This window comes from Eriocheir sinensis, unplaced genomic scaffold (genome assembly GCF_024679095.1).
Source record: "Eriocheir sinensis breed Jianghai 21 unplaced genomic scaffold, ASM2467909v1 Scaffold488, whole genome shotgun sequence".
NCBI lineage: Eukaryota > Metazoa > Arthropoda > Malacostraca > Decapoda > Varunidae > Eriocheir > Eriocheir sinensis.
Window position 1 is genome coordinate 120,042 of NW_026111818.1, and position 16,838 is coordinate 136,879.

The 16,838-nt window shown below is 40.3% G+C and overlaps 1 protein-coding gene across 2 annotated transcripts; it reads right to left on the reverse strand.

Moving 5' to 3' along the window:
- Window positions 1–8,468: 8,468 nt before the first annotated feature.
- Window positions 8,469–16,771, reverse strand: LOC126992544 (acyl-coenzyme A diphosphatase FITM2-like). 2 transcript variants are annotated; one of them, XM_050851357.1, is made up of 6 exons: window positions 15,906–16,771; window positions 13,780–13,920; window positions 12,131–12,195; window positions 10,228–10,436; window positions 9,840–9,992; window positions 8,469–9,536 (listed from the first exon to the last, which is right to left on the reverse strand). In XM_050851357.1, the coding sequence occupies exons 1-6, from the start codon at window positions 15,947–15,949 to the stop codon at window positions 9,030–9,032; spliced, it is 1,119 nt and encodes a 372-aa protein (XP_050707314.1). In that variant the 5' UTR covers window positions 15,950–16,771; the 3' UTR covers window positions 8,469–9,029. The 2 variants fall into 2 exon arrangements, with proteins under 2 accessions (XP_050707314.1, XP_050707315.1); XM_050851358.1 differs by lacking the exon at window positions 13,780–13,920 and having other exon boundaries at window positions 15,906–16,769.
- Between the last annotated feature and the right edge of the window lie 67 nt (window positions 16,772–16,838).

Below are 16,838 nucleotides of genomic sequence, written 5' to 3' on the forward strand. Positions count from 1 at the left end.
TCGTTCTCTCCCTGTCATACTTACATAGATTTACATAGAAAATCAGACCACACAGACCCCATGGTCCAGACTTGGTGGTCTGTCCTTAAACCTAAGTGATTTTACATTAATCAGAAGACTCCAAAACGTTGCATTTCTACTCTAGTTGACATTAAGTTGAAGGAAGTGACGGTCGAGCTTATTTTTGAAGGAGTCAATCGTGTTACACTGGACCACTGACGGTGGAAGCTTATTCCATTCTCGCACTACAACGTTGGTGAAGAAAAATTTGGTGCAGTCTGAATTTACTTGTCTACATCTGAGTTTTACGCCATTGTTCCTCGTGCGCAAAGTGTCATCGATCATAAACAATGTTGATCTGTCTACATTCGTGAAACCATTAAGTATTTTAAAACATTCGATCAGTTTTCCTCGGAGGCGACGTTTCTCAAGAGAGAACATGTTAAGGGTAGAAAGCCTTTCTTCGTAGGATTTGTTGCGCAAGGAAGGGATCATTTTCGTTGCCCGACGCTGAACACCTTCTAATTTAGCAATATCCTTTGCATGGTGGGGAGACCAAAACTGTACCGCATATTCCAAGTGGGGTCTGACTAAACTGTTGTAGAGCGGGAGTATTACATCTTTATTCTTGAATACAAAGTTTCTTTTAATGAAGCCCAACATTCTGTTCGCTTTATTTGCTGCATCGATGCATTGCTGTGAGAATTTGAGGTTTGACGCGATTTTGACCCCAAGTCTTTGACGCATTGAACGCTTTTGAGTTTAACGCCGCGCATTTCGTATTCGAACTTCTTATTCCTCGTTCCAACTTGAAGGACCTGGCACTTGTCTACGTTAAAGGGCATCTCCCATCTATCCGACCAAGCTGAAATTTTGTGCAAATCCTCTTGGAGGCTTTGCCTGTCTTCGTCAGTGAGAACCGAGTTACCAATCTTTGTGTCGTCTGCAAATTTACTAATGCGGTTATTGAGTCCAACATCCACGTCGTTGATGTAAATAATGAAGAGCACTGGGCCAAGGACCGAGCCCTGACGCCACTAGTGACAGGCGCCCACTCTGAGTTAAATCCGTCAATCACTACTCTTTGTTGTCTGTTGCTCAACCAATTCGCGATCCATTGGTTTACTTGACCGTCAATACCTATTTGCTTTAATTTGTAAAGTAATTTATGATGCGGGACTTTATCAAACGCTTTCTGAAATCAAGAAAGACTACGAACAGTGATTTGGTTACGTCATAAACAGAGAAGAGGTCGTTATAAAAGGTTAATAGGTTTGATAGGCAGGATCTTTTGTTTCGGAAGCCATGTTGTGAGTCCCCAATCAATGAGTGGCTTTCAAGGTAATTCACAATTTTGTCTCTAATTATGCCCTCAAGTAGCTTACCTACAACCGAAGTTAGACTAATGGGCCTGTAATTACCTGGTACTTTTGGTCTCCTTTCTTGAAAATCGGTGTCACGTTAGCCTTTTTCCAATCTGAAGGTACGATGCCTTGTCGCAAGGACATATTGAATACGGTTGTGAGGGAGGAGAGTATTTCGCTCTTTGTTTCTTTCAGCAGAGTTGGATGTACTTTGTCAGGTCCAGGACTTTTATTTGTTTTAAGTGAATGGAGAGCTTTAAGGACTTCATCGGTTGTTATTTCAAAATTAGGCAATGCATGCTCGAGATTTACAATAGTACTGGTGTTGGTGGTAGCGAGAGGAAGACTGTTAGTATTAAACACCGAGGAAAAGTAATTGTTTAAGAGGTTTGCAATGTGTTGGCTGTCAGTCACTAGTGCACCGTCGCTGCTTGTTAAAGGTCCAATACCACTTTTGATCGCCTTTCTGTTGTTTATGTAACTAAAGAAAGATTTCGGATTATTTTTACAGTTGGCTGCAATATTTTCTTCGTATCTACGCTTTGCCTGACCTACTAGTCTTTTTACTCGTCGCCTGGCATCATTATAAAGTCTAATGTTTTCGGGCGTGCTTTGTTCTTTCTTTAACCTGTAAAACAATTTTCTCTCATTGACTGATTGTTTAATTTCGCTATTAAACCACGGTGGGCTTTTATTAGTGTTAATTCGCTTCTCGCACAAGGGGACGAATGTGTTCTGCTGAGTGAGTAAGTGATTTTTAAAACAGCCAGGCTTCCTCTACGTTGCCGTCATCTGATAGTTGTATTTCTGTTAGTTTTTGTCGGATTTCTACGAAGTTAGCTCTTTTGAAATTGGGCACCTTTACTTTATTTTCAGTCACTGATGATTGAGCTTTAATGTCGACGCGCACTAATTTATGATCGCAAGAACCGAGGTGTTCTCCTACCGTGACACTACTGATTAGGTTATCTTGGGTCGTTATAACAAGGTCGAGTATATTATTTTGTCGAGTTGGCTCAGAAACCATTTGGCTTAGATAATTTTCTTCTAGAAATTCGATCATTCTATGTGACTCGCCTTCGGTACCTGACAGTGTCGCCCAGTCGATATGGGGGAGGTTAAAGTAAATATGGGGGAGGTTAAAGGAACTTCTTGCATTCCAACACTACATGCTGCACAGTCTCGTCCACACCCCTATCACACATCTGGCACACTTTGCTGCGGGACTCAGACCATCTATAGTTCCTTGCATTCACATCCAGACACTGCGCTCTAGCACGGAAAAGAAGATCACCTCCCAGGCTTCCCTCATACCACACCTCACACTTTGGGGCCTCTTTCTCCCTATACCAGTCGAGTTTCCTTTCTTTCCATCTCATTCTTCCACTTGCTCAATCCCTCATCTTTAACTGCCATATCTATCACATTCTTCCACTTTCTTACATCCCACTCAAACCCCTCTCCATTTATGTTTGTTATTCTCCATTCAAACACATTCTCTCTATCTTCAAAGGGTCGGTACACCCACCTACTTAGCATAACATTCCTGTCTATCATTCGCCCACATTTATTCGCCCATTTGCCATCTCTTATACTCCACAAGTATACTTTCCTTGCTAATCTTGCATCCTCCATTTGTTCCAGTCTCACTTTATATCTCAAGGTTGCCTTTACTAGTCTTTCCCTAAACGTGCTCCATCCCATGTCCCCCCTAAGAGCCTCTACTGCTGCAAACCTTGGTGCATTCAGTGCCATTCTTGCTACCCTATTCTGCCCCACTTCCAATTTTTGTATCTCACTGTCATTCCATGTCATCACATCCATTCCATACATAATGCTCGGAACAGCCACACTCTTCCAAACCTCACGGATGACATCATACTTGCTCGCTCTCATCCTCGCTGCACTCCCTAAACGGCCTACCCACTGGTTTGCCATACTTATCTTTACATTCTTGGCCCTGCCGCATCCATTTACCTCCATCCACACCCCTAGATACTTGTATTCTTCCGTCTGTTCCAACTCCTCCCCTTCCAGTCTCCAAGTTGTTTCTCTCTCATCCTCTGACCTATTCACTATCATTACTTTGCTCTTCTCACTACTGAACCTAACCCCAAAATCCCTTCCATAACCCCCTACCACATCTAGGAGACTCTGTAGTTCTTCAGCAGACTCACTCATAACCACCACATCATCCGCATACAACAACACACATACTTTATCCTCTCCAATTCTCACTCCTGCATTCATTCTCCTCATTCTGACTGCTAATTCCTCTGTGAAAAGACTAAATAATGTTGGTGATAATATACAGCCTTGTCTCACTCCTCTTTCACTCTTCACCCAACCTGTCTCTAGATCACCTAGTCTATACTTTGCTCTTGTACCTACATACATACTTCTAATTATGTTAACAATCTTATCACTCAGCCCAACTTTTTCAAGCACTCTGCATAACACATCTCCTGTCACCCTGTCATAAGCTTTCTCTATATCTAGGAAGCCTAAGTACAGTTTCCCTCCCTCTCTCTTTTTCCTTTCAATCAGCTCATTTACAACAAACATATCTTCTGCTCGCCTGTCCACTCGGAATCCGTTCTGCTCCTCACCCAGCACCCTGGCACCCTCAATCCATTTACACAACCTTTCATTCAACACAGCACTAAAGATTTTTCCTATTGAGTTTACCAGAGAGATTGGCCTATAGTTCTTTAATTCCTGCTTACTCTTATGCCCGCCCTTGTGGATCAGAGTCACTCTACATTCATTCCATTTACTTGGCACTCTCTCTTCTTCCCATACCTGGTTGAATAACTCAGTCATCCTCTCAATCACAGCCTCACCTCCATTTTTATACAACTCATACGGGATCTCATCTGGTCCTGCAGCCTTACCATTCTTCTGTCTTTTCACACATCTCTCAACCTCCTCCCTACTGATCCTTTCATTCAGCTCATTTGCATCTTTCCTCTCCATAGTCACACATCCTTCTCTCACACCAAATACTTCCCCTACTCCTCCTATTTCTTCCCAAAACTCCCTAATTGTCTCCCTCATTTTCTCCTTATCTGTAATTTTTTCACCATTCACCTTCAGACTTTCCACATTCTCACTGTCACTCATCCTCTCACCTCTCAGGAATCTATACCACTCACGACCTCCCTCAAGCCCTTTCTCTCTCAGGGTCTGAATCACACTTCTTTCACACTGAACCTTTGCACTCATGATCTTCCGCTTTGTCAGTCGTTGGTGTCTCACATAGCTTTCCCATGCATTCTGGTATTCACCCTCAGCTTCTTCGCTTTCTTGCCTCCTTCTCCTCATTCGTCTACACAGTCTATTTAGTCTATTTGGGTCCGGATCTCTTTCTCCCTGTGCCAGTCCAGAGTTTCCTTTCTTTCCATCTCATTCTTCCACTTGCTCAATCCCTCATCTTTAACTGCCATATCTATTACATTCTTCCACTTTCTTATATCCCACTCAAACCCCTCTCCATTTCTGTTTGTTATTCTCTATTCAAACATATTCTGCCTATCTTCAAAGGGTCGGTACACCCATCTACTTAGCATAACATTCCTGTCTATCATTCGCCCACATTTATTCGCCCATTTAATTTGCCATCTCATATTCCACAAGTATACTTTTCTTGCTAATCTTGCATCCTCCATTTGTTCCAGTCTCACTTTATATCTCAAGGTTGCCTTTACTAGTTTTTCCCTAAACGTGCTCCATCCCATGTCACCCCTAAGAGCCTCTACTGCTGCAAACCTTGGTGCATTCAGTGCCATTCTTGCTACCCTATTCTGCCCCACCTCCAATTTTTCTATCTCACTCTCGTTCCATGTCATCACATCCATTCCATACGTAATGCTCGGGACAGCCACACTCTTCCAAACCTCACGGATGACATCATACTTGCTCGCTCTCATCCTCACTGCACTCCCTAAACGGCCTACCCACTGGTTTGTCAAATTTATCTTTACATTCTTGGCCCTGCCGCATCCATTTACCTCCATCCACACCCCTATATAGGTACTTGTATTCTTCCGTCTGTTCCAACTCATTCCCTTCCAGTCTCCAAGTTGCTTCTCTCTCATCCTCTGACCTATTGACTATCATAATCTTGCTCTTCTCACTACTAAATCTAACACCAAAATCTCTTCCATAGCCCCCTACCACATCTAACATTCTTTGTAAGTCTCCCGCAGTCACTCAAAATCACAACATCGTCCGCATACAACAACACACACAACTTGTCCTCACCAACTTTCACTCCTGCATTCATTTTTCTCATCCAAACTGCCAGCTCCTCTATATACAGGCTAAATAATGTTGGTGACAATGCAACCGTGCCTCACTCCTCTCTCGCTGTTCACCCAGTCTGTCTCTAGGTTCCCTAACCTGTATTTAGCTTTTGTGCCTGCATACATACTCCTAATTATGTTCACAAACTTATCACTCAATCCAATCTGCTCCAGCACTCTACACAACATACTCCTATTAACCCTGTCATAACCTTTCTCTATGTCTAAAAAACCTAAGTACAACTTTTCTCCTGCTCTTTTTTTCCTTTCAATCAGTTCATTCACCACAAACATATTATCTTCAGCTCTCCACGCTCAAACACTATGTCCTGCAATGTTCTGCTATTAGTGCCTACCGTCCACAGGGCCACTGGGACCTGCCTGGGCTGGTGGGCTGGTTCATTAACAATAATGTTCTTTCAGCTGTGCTTAGTGAGTATCCTGCATTTGCCCCTAGATTGTAGTCCATATGTACATTCCCTTATGTCTGCTCCCTTGACTAAATCAAGGCCTTTATTTTTTTTAGCACTTGTCCCCTACCATTGTATCTTTTTAGTTTCCTGGTGCTATTTACACATGTATCCTTAGTTGTATAATCACACTCTGTACTGCCTGGAGGTTGGGATGGAATGCTCCTCCCTTCTCCTTTGTTGTTTTACTTGCAACAATAAACTATCAATCAATCAATCACTATTACACTTTCCACTCCACTCTCACATCAACTATTTTCAAAGGCCAAAAAGGAGATTGATCAGGTTCTAATATGAGTGTCCTTTTAGGTTTATGGTACAGAAGAAGGATTAAACTACCACCAGCTATATAGGTGTCATAAAACTACCCATGGAAATGCCCAACACTCCTAAAATAGGCTTATCAATTATATGTACTTGGATGCCGAAATTTTTAAAAATGACCCTTTGTGTGTGTGTGTGTGTGTGTGTGTGTGTGTATATTATATATATATATATCGGTTATATTAATGAACTGATATCTTGTTCCCCACTTTTTCTTTTCTTTTTTGGTATTTCGCCACTTAACCAACTGCTCTATTGTTGTCATACGAGTATTCCACATACCTTTCAAAATCGTGTAGGCGCCAAAACAGTTGCAAAAATTCAATAGCCAAAATGAAACAGACATTCCCTTACTAATGAATAATGACCTCGTACAACCATTACAGCCTGTTTACCATTTGGAGCTTACAAGCTGCTCCGTGCACATGGCGTCACACGTCCTACTTCATACATAGCTTCTCTTCTTTCTCGATGAGGCACCAAAACTATTCCCAGCCACCCCCGTTTGTCTGAACCAAGGAGAATATACACAGTCTCCTTGGTGTACACATTGTGAAGAGCGATTGAAAACTTACCGCCGTCTCCAACTGGCTAGCAGCTGCCAACTAGATCGCAGTGCTTATCGCTAACGATTGATTGATTGATAGTTTATTGTTGCAGGTAAACAACAAGGGAGAAGGGAGGAACATGCCATCCCAACCCCCAGGCAGGACAGTGTGTGATTATACAACTATTAGTACATGTGTAGGTAGCACCATGAAACTAAAATGATACGATGGTAGGAAGGAAAGCACAACAAGGGAGGGGCGGTACCTCTCCCTGGACAATAAGACAATAAAATGTGGGGACGGAGAACATTGCCCAAGCAAAAATTGCCCATGTAAAAGGCTGTCATGTTCTACTATCTAATCCATGCCTTCTCCATCATACCCTGCTTGCACTGACCCTAGGGACACGATTTGCACGGCACCAGTAAAGGTACCATGGAGTACATAGTGGTGGGCGATACCTTTTTTTTCGGTAACCGCGATTACCGATTGGCTAAAAGTAATCGATTACCTTTACGGCTTTACGACTGCTGTATTCTGAGATTATAAGCGTTTTTTAGCTGGTCTTTACTGTAGCAACTACAGGGCGGAATTTCTGGGGGAACATATCCTCCCCAATATTTTCTATATCGGCCCCAAAATGCCCTTAAAATCGCTATTTAAAAAATAAATCTCCCCCACCTGCGCATTCTCGCTTCATTCGCCACCCGACTCCCCACCTCATGAACCTATGATACCCTATACACCCCCCCCACCCCCACCAGAAAAAAAATATCCTAAAATTACAGGCCTGCACTACCACTGCTGAAGTGCCTGTATAAGTTCGTGTTGCCCAGGATGTTTCTCAATTTTCTAAATTGCATTTTTTTTCCATTAGTTATTTTTCTCAGATTTAGAGTCCTAATTAAGAAACCTGTTTATTGTTCAAGCATATACTCATGCTTTCTTATATTTCTCCGAGAAACATTTTCCAATGAATTAACTTAAATGTAAATAGAAATCTTTTGTAATAATCATTTAAAGGTTTTGATTACTGAAGAATAATTGCCTACATTATTTTTTCAGATAGTAATGTAAGTAATAAATAATTGATTATGCCCACCACTACCATGGTGACACCACAAAGTGCTGGTCTAATTCTTCCCTGATCAAAGCAGCAAGAGCTTTGAATAGCCTGTATATCAAACTCACAGTAGCTACTAGTTTTACCAGACATACATATATGTACGATGTGTATAATGATGCAATCTAAACTAACTTGTAAAGGTTGTCAGTATTTTCCTCAAGAATATATCTTAAAAATGTTGCAGATCATTATAGACTCTCCCCTCCTTCCTCTCCATTACCACCAGTTTGCAACTGACCCCTTCTCCAAAATTTAGCCACATCCCTCCAAACCTCCATAGCCACTAGTGATCAGATGAGATAATGGGAAATGGGAAAAGGAAATCTCAGAACAATGGGTGACAAGATAATTAGTTTAAGAGCAAAGCTACTAACATTGTGATGTTACATAATATTATAATAATGACTATGAGTAAGTTAAAATATAACTACAATTAGCTAGTCCAAAATCTCTGGTCATGTATTTGTACACCAGAATAAATATCATTTGATCCTTAATCAAATGAAAACAAATATTTATTAGTATAAAAATATTCTCCTTAAAACTACTGTTGCCTGAGTCTCCATTTTATTTACAAGTTGTTACTACATCCTCCTTGAGAATTTTGCTGCTTGACTATGCACTTTCAATCTGCTATCAGAACTATGCTAATTTTAAAAGGCTTGATACATGCCTGCATGTGTTGGCCTTGTTCTCGTCATGGCAGAAAGCTGCTATAAGGCAGCAGCAGCATCTTTTTCTTGTCTCATCCCCTTGCTAATGTCAACCTCTTTAAAAGAGAACTGGCACAAACTATAAATATATATAAAATTTCTAACTAATAATCTGATTGGCATTTGAACAAGTGAAAAATTATGTACTTATGTCCCTACAGTAACAAAATAATGTTATTACTACGTTCCTAGCACTCTCAACTTGAACAGCCAGGGAAATGCAGCTCTATAAATAAGTCCCCATGACAAGAGAGCTATTGCAGTCCCAACCCCTTTCTCAGCAAATGAGTGGTAGTACAATGTAGTGATCAGAATCATAAAATCCCATAACAACGCAAGGGCACACATGATCAGGAAGGTAATGGCAACTAATGGGGATAACAAAGGAAACCATTTCCTCAAGGACTTTGCTGCCTTTTCATCTAAAGTAGGCCAGGTGCTGTCCTCTGTCTTATCTTGTGTAGCTTCACCAAACAGCCATTGTCCCAGCCAGAGGAAGTAGAGAATTTCCTTGCTCTCATCCATCATGACCAGTACACAGAAGGTAAGGAGGAATGCATGTCCAGAGATGTCAAAGGAGAGGTATTCCCGGCCCTCTTTACTCAGGCATTTATATTTAGACAATGCAAGAGTTTGGTTCCCAGCGATACAAGTTGATGAGAAGTCATCGATGACAGGAAAAATAGCCTGAAATTAAAAAAATTAAACCATTAAATAACCCTTGCAGAAAAAATATCTACTTATCTATTACCACAAAATAATTAGCTATATTTTAGTGAACTATTTACAGTAAACAGAAATCAAACAATTGTATATGAAAATCCTACTCTACCTCACTAGAGCCTGAAAGAAGACAGGAAGAGGCCGCTAAAATTGTAAAGTTAGGAAGTATATTGAGTATGACTGATACAAAAATGTAACTGATGAGGTGTCTGAATATGCAGAAACTTTTGAATGATGGAGAGGAAAAGAGTGAAGGAATCGCTTCACCTGACACCAAAAGAAGAAACATAACGTTGTGACAGCAGAGCGGACCAGGAACTGCTTGAGGTCAACTCGCAACTTGGGCCGCAAGAAGAGAGAAGTGATGCGGTACAGAGAAAACACAACTAAAGTGATGCCCCACGCCTTCTTAACAAACACCTGAAAACATGCAGGAAATTAGTGTTTCGAGTAACCTAGTGAGAGGAATGTTCTGTTTGTAACAAAACTATAATAGTATGGAATATATACTTATAAACTCAATTTAGAAAGCCTTCAAAACAATTTTAAAGTCATAACCATTATCTCAGTCTCTAGTCCTCAGTTGGTTCTGATTAAGCTCCACCTATTTGCATGTTTTACTAACCAAGAGTTAACAAAGATGACAATCATTCACCTGGTTGAGAATGCTCTGTCTTCCTGTTATGGCCTCTATATGAGGCAGATCCACATAATACCGGATGGTGGAGAACAACAAACAGGTGGTGATGTAGTAGGCAACCTTGAATGTGAAAGGGATGTGGAGGTGGTGCCTGCACCATGATACTGTTTGCTCCCATATCGAGGGTGAAGAACTATAATTTTTCTTCCCTTCTTCAATGCCATCTGGAAAATATGTGCAATGTGACATGATGTTGTGTCAGGCAGGGCCGCATGCTAAGAGTGGGTTAGGCGTCTTCCCCATCTGCTAAAAGTTCCACTTTCTGAGAAAGTCAAAACAAAACACTGGGATGAAAGGTCCCAGTTACTCATTCAGATGGCATTAAAAAGCACTCAGAAATGTCAATTTTTCAAAACCCCAAACCTCCCAGCGTATTTGGTTGGCTTACCATTCACCCCTCTTCAAGTGGCTACAAAGGTCCACATTAGTGGAAGAAGGCCTCTCACTTTTACAACTCTTGGTACAGCCCTGAAGGTGACATTAACCCCTTCACTCCAGCGACGCTGACGTCAGTGTCCGACGGGCGTCACCGTATGGAAAGGGTTAGTCCTCTCCTAAACCACTTAATCCTCTTCTAAACCTCTTAAGAGGAAATGGAAGAGGATTAAGAGGAATTTAGAGGAGGATTGAGAGGTTAGAAGAGGATTGATCCTCTTCCATTTCCTCTTGACCCTTTCCATACTGTGACGCCAACGTCTGGGTCACGGATGGAAAGGGTTAACCTATTCCACTTAATTTTGAGATTGATAATCATTTTAAAAGTTAACTATAGTCTGTTCACTTAAGCTAGATTCCTGGCACCTAGGCAGGTTGGTAGGCTTGCAGCTGATTGGCTGCTCCGCTCTCCCGCTAACACTCATGTCAGACCACATCCTGCATGCTCGAGTGAGACATGTACAGTTGCTATAAATAACTCTGTGTTTTCAATACGTAGGGCTTTATCTGCATTCTGATCACACTATCGTGTTCATGAGAGATTTTCCTACGTAACGTAATAATATATTTCTGCAGTCAATGAACAACTGTTTACAATAGTGAGCATAATTAAAACATGTTATAAACATTTTTTTAACATCTTCACGGTTCAACTCATCGTAATACCATTTTCTTTTTTGTTTTGTCGAGTTTTTACAATACATCTTGATTCTACAGTCACTGCTGAGTCTGATGGTGTCAACCAAAACTGGCTAGCTCGTATATGATTTGAGCTATGGCATATAATAAAGAAACATGTCTCACTCGAGCATGCAAGATGTGGTCCGACATGAGTGTTAGCGGGAGAGCGGAGCAGCCAATCAGCTGCAAGCTTACCAACCTGCCTAGGTGCCAGGAATCTAGCTTAAGTGAACAGACTATAGTAGATATACTGTTATAAGAGATATAACCAAAAAGAAAGAATGTTTATGGTTCACTAGAATTGAGTAAGCTGTTGTTACATATCAATGACCTATCTATCTAGTAAGTTTATGAATCTTATGTTTGGAAATTTATAGATTTAAATAGGTTAGTCTGAATGTCAAAAACTACCATTATATTTTAACAGCTCTTGTAAAAAGCATGGCCCAATATATAAGACTCATGGAAACCAAGAGGAAATCAGATAAGAATGCCCAAAGAGAATAACTAATCATAAAGATATGATATCGACAGGCACGCCTGAAGCAGATAAGTTAAGTATTCAATCCATCATTGTGCATACCACCACCAGAAATCAAGATCATCTTTTGTCCCCTATGTTTACCTGTCATCTGGCTGATTTTTATTGATTCCAAGGTGTGCTATTCTTAAAAGAGCCCAAAGAAAGCCAATAAAATAAGCCAAACAAATTACCAATACTTTAGCAAGGTCAAAAACTAACCAAGTTCATATGCAGACTGTAGAACAACCATTTCCTGCCTGAGAGGACGGCGAGGGGTGATGCCACTGGGGAACAATAAGCAAAATCACTCATATTACTTCCTGTGCATAATGTGATCTTATAGTAGCTCTCTAAGGCATTTGTTCTAATACTGATAATATCAAATATATATATATATATATATATATATATATATATATATATATATATATATATATATATATATATATATATATAATCCTTTATATAAAACAGAGACTTCTATTGTCTGTATAGCTTTGGCACAACCCTAATAATATCTATGTAACAGGTACATGTATTCATATTATTCCTACAATAAAGGAAGCAGCTTGAGAGCAAAAAAATGTCCACTAAATTGTAGCTCCTGCAAACAGAGGAGGTGGAGAAATTTAGTTTTTGAGGCACTGAAGGACAAGTTCCTTCTACCCCATTCAGAAATAATAAAAAGGTCAGAGTTTAGTCATTTTGTAGCATTTATCACAGCTATTCTTCAGTTGTGTAACTCCTGTTGAGAGGGTTTTTCGATAAATATGTGGAGTAACACTGAATATCATCAGCATAAGAGTGGATTAAAATATTTTGGAAAAATCTTGAATGAACAATAAAAGAGTTGGAGATCATACAGAGCCCTGTGGAACACCAGTATTTATAAGTTTAGGGGTAGAACTGTGACCATCTACCACAGCAGAAAAAGATGCCCTGAAAGGAAACTGGAGATGAAAGTACAGAGAATAAGAAGGGTAGTTTAGAAAGCAAAGATTTGTGCCAGACTTTCAAAAGCTTTCTTCATGTCATAGGCAGCAACAAAAGTTTCACTGAAACAGCAGAGAGAATGAATGACCAGGAATCAGTTAGAAAGGAAAACTTACAGTAGAACACATTAATTCAAACACAATGATATTTACACAAGTATGCACCCAAATACACATCACATAGTTGCAATGACATTCATATAATATTATGGAGTAAGCTTAAGGGGAGGCACCGCCTAGTATTAGTGGGGGGTACATTAATTTTATTTCAATTGTTCTAAGGTATTTTTTTTTTTTTGAAGACTTAGGTAAATGCAATAAGGTCTGCATGTATCAGCATAATAGCTTCCATGCTTCTGTACGAAAAAAATTACAAACGAAATTTATTACTTGTAATAAAAGCAGAGCTAAAAACGTTAATGAGGGCCAGCATGTTCACTCAATATGTACAAAATTGGGTAGTTTTACTCATGGCACCACTAGTTAAAAATTGCCCGTTCAAATTTTTAATACGTCTCACTGTTCCTGTGCAAAAAAAATCACCAAAATCACCACTTTTTTTTTATCTTCAATAAATCACATCAGCAGTTTTTTTGTTCTTAAAAAAAACTGACGGACAATTTTTTTACCATCCACTCGTCTTTCAGCAGATGTTTGAGTTTTTTTTATTATCTTCACGACTATTGGAGTTATTATTCTCCAAAGTACAAAAAATGCACTTTTGAGATATCGGCTATTTTGTGTGTTAATGCAGTTAGCGTACAAAGTTATGATTTTTAGAGGATCTTACAGTGGTAAAATACAACTTAGATACCTATGCAATTATATTTATTAATGACAATGAATGATATAAAAAATAATAATCATAATTGGCACCTGTGTGTGTGTGTGTGTGTGTGTCTGTGTGCGCACACTAGAAATCTCCTGGGCTGTAGTGTTCTGTGGATACCTCCTGTTACTTCTTCTTTGTCACTTTCTTTTCTTTTGGGCTTCTTTTCTTTTCCTAGGTGTCCAAACCTGCCAAAGTACAAGTACAAATGTACCTCTGAGGAGCGCTCACGACGCACTAAGTAACTGATTGACTGATTCACTCAACCACATTCTCCGAGGCCTGCTGGCTGCCACTAGAATTTTGCCAGATGAATGATGACATACTTTTCGTAAAAAAAAGTGGAAAAATTGGACAAAAGAAGGCAAAATGTGACATATAATATTATGAGCATTCTACAGAAAACGGAGGTTTCTGCAGGGAGGGGACCACAAAATTGGTAATACAAATCAAATTATTTGAAAGGGAAACAATTATCATACAGCCTCCAAACTTTCACAGGGAACGTGTGACATGTTCAGCCATATTTTGGAGAAACTTTTAAAATTGGGCTGAAAGTGAAAAATACCCATTTTTGGCGGCGCCTACCCTTAAAATGAATCATGTAATAGCATACATAAGCAGGCATCAACTAGGACAAAACATACTAGGGAAAGAAGTACTGAAGATGCTTGCTTTTTATACAATAGACTTAATAATCAATGAATATGTATAATCTAGGATGCTCAGTAATCCTGAGTCCATCAAAACTGGAAATGTCTAGGGCTACCTATCTATAAACATAGAAAATAATGGCAAATTGAAATAATTGGAAGTAACTAAAAAAGAAAAGTATCTGGTTTAAAAGGCCTAAATCCTATTCTTTTAGGAGCAAGACCCTGCGCTGAACCAAGAATACATGTGACTGGTTATAGTCAAACCATTTCAAATACTCTGTTTGGCCGTTCGATTCCATGGGTCCTTTCCTCCCCTCTGCTCTGCCACACAGTCCCAACACCTATCTTTCCCTCTCATATGTTACCCATAGATAAAATATGAGAAGGGTGTTGGGACTATGTGGCAGAGTAGAGGGGAGGTAAGGATCTGCAGAATTGATCGCCCAAACAAAGTTTTTGATATGGTTTGATTATAAGTGGGGACACTACCAACCAATCATATTAATGAGCATATCCTGAGTTATTGTGATATTGAATTTGAACATACAATACTGTTTAGAGGGCTCGATCCCTCTCTTATAATGAAAACTGCTTACATCTACTTCATAATCATCCATACGTTTCTATGTATGCATTCCTACATTAATGTCCAAACCACATCTAATGCCACGACATATTCTTTTGAGGCCAATTCATTTTCACTTCGTTAAATATATGCTAAAACTTTTCTCCTTTATTTAACTAGTATGAGGCAGGAATCATCATATTGTTAGGGTGACACAAAACATTTCACACAAGCACAAGGAAAGAGTAATTAGTTTTGAGAATGCATGTGCATGTCACATTAAGGTCTTCCCCTCACCTTCTGGCAGGACACTACCAGGAATGCAGCTCAGGGGGCCCACTTGCCCTTGCCAGCCTGAGTAGATACTGGCAGGATGACCTTAGCGAACAGGGATAATAATGGAGAACACATCACATATTTTTTCTCCCCTCCCTAGTTTGACACACCACAAAACACCTGCATATCTCTACCGTGTTAACAAGGCACTAACAAATTGTAGTAAACTATATGTTACCAGTAAACTACGAGCAAGGCAAAACGCTGACAGAACTACAAGAAAAATGGGGGACACTTCATCTGCACAGGTTTGGACAATTCACCGCTATTTAGGCAGTTTAGTTTCATCTTTCCATTGGCTTTCCAAAATGCTTGACCATTAGAAGACATACGACACCAAATGTGGTTTGCAGGGTCAGAGACAAGATATGGGGTGACATTCAATCTACACTAACCTAATCCATCATAAAACTGAACCTCTAAACAGCCCAGTCCACCTCATGACCCAAGAAAAGTAATTAATTCCAACAGTAAATATCTATAACATTTCAACAGTAAATATCTGTAAACGGACCGAACACACAAGACTCGGCTCCTTTGATACGTAATACCATTCTCATTAACCAGCATATAATTTCCAATAACCCACAATCACACTTGCACACACTAGGGTTACCTCAACACTGGTCTCATGGTGTATGGCTCCTGGCCGGTGTTCATGCTCCCGAGATCAAAGCAGTGATGAAGGAGGATGAAAGTTGTGGCAAACTTATCCTCTGCGTGTAGGCGGCCTCACGTCCTCCCTCCCTCCCTCCAGGTGAACTGGGGTGATGCGGTGCCAGCCAAGTTGAGCCAACCAGCCAGCCAACAGGTGATGAAATAATGATGATGGCTCGGTCCTGGTCTTGGGTGGGTCCTGGTGGCACTCTTGGAACCTCTGCCAGCTCCAAAGATTGATGATTGATTGATTGACTGATAATTTATTGTTGCAGAGTTCAAATCATGTGAGTCCAGATAATAATAATAATGATGATGGTAATACTCCTACTACTACTACTACTACTACTACTACTAATAATAATGTTTTATTTCGCCCAGCGGCATATAAAAAAAAAAAAAACAGGACAAGAAAACGAATGAGATCGAAGATTTCTAAACGCTTAACTAATATGTACCTTTTTTTTTTTTTTCGGTATTTCGTTGGGGATATACCCCAATGGAGGAAGGCCCAACCACCCAGACGGCTGGTAGAGAGATACCCAATTCTTTCAAGGAGGAGGCCCAACAACGGGGCTGAGGGTGTCGGAAAGAGCCCACCTTTCCACCCCCGTGGTACATAGGTCTCGAACCGACGCTCTAGCAGGTAGCAACCAGCCGAAGCGCAAGGCCGAGACTCAACCACGGGACCACGGGAGCCCCCCTATGTACCTTAATTATATATATGCATGTGCACGGCAACTTATGCACAATCTACACGTACAGAAGGCCCCCACAACCGCCGCATAGATCCACATACATAGGCCGAGCTCTGTCTGACGGAGGTGATGATCGATGGAGTTCCCAGGATTGTTTCATTTTACTCTACTGTGTGTGTACTCATACTGTACGC

What these genes read in the sequence shown, in the direction of transcription:
- LOC126992544 (XM_050851357.1), bottom strand. Translation starts at nt 15,949, where the DNA reads ATGAACACCGGCCAGGAGCCATACACCATGAGACCAGTGTTGAG. An exon ending in ACAGTCTGCATATGAACTTG is followed by an intron (nt 10,437 to 12,130) that starts GTTAGTTTTTGA and finishes CATATTTTCCAG; the next exon opens with ATGGCATTGAAGAAGGGAAG. An exon ending in GTTTCTTCTTTTGGTGTCAG is followed by an intron (nt 9,537 to 9,839) that starts GTGAAGCGATTC and finishes TTTTAATTTCAG; the next exon opens with GCTATTTTTCCTGTCATCGA.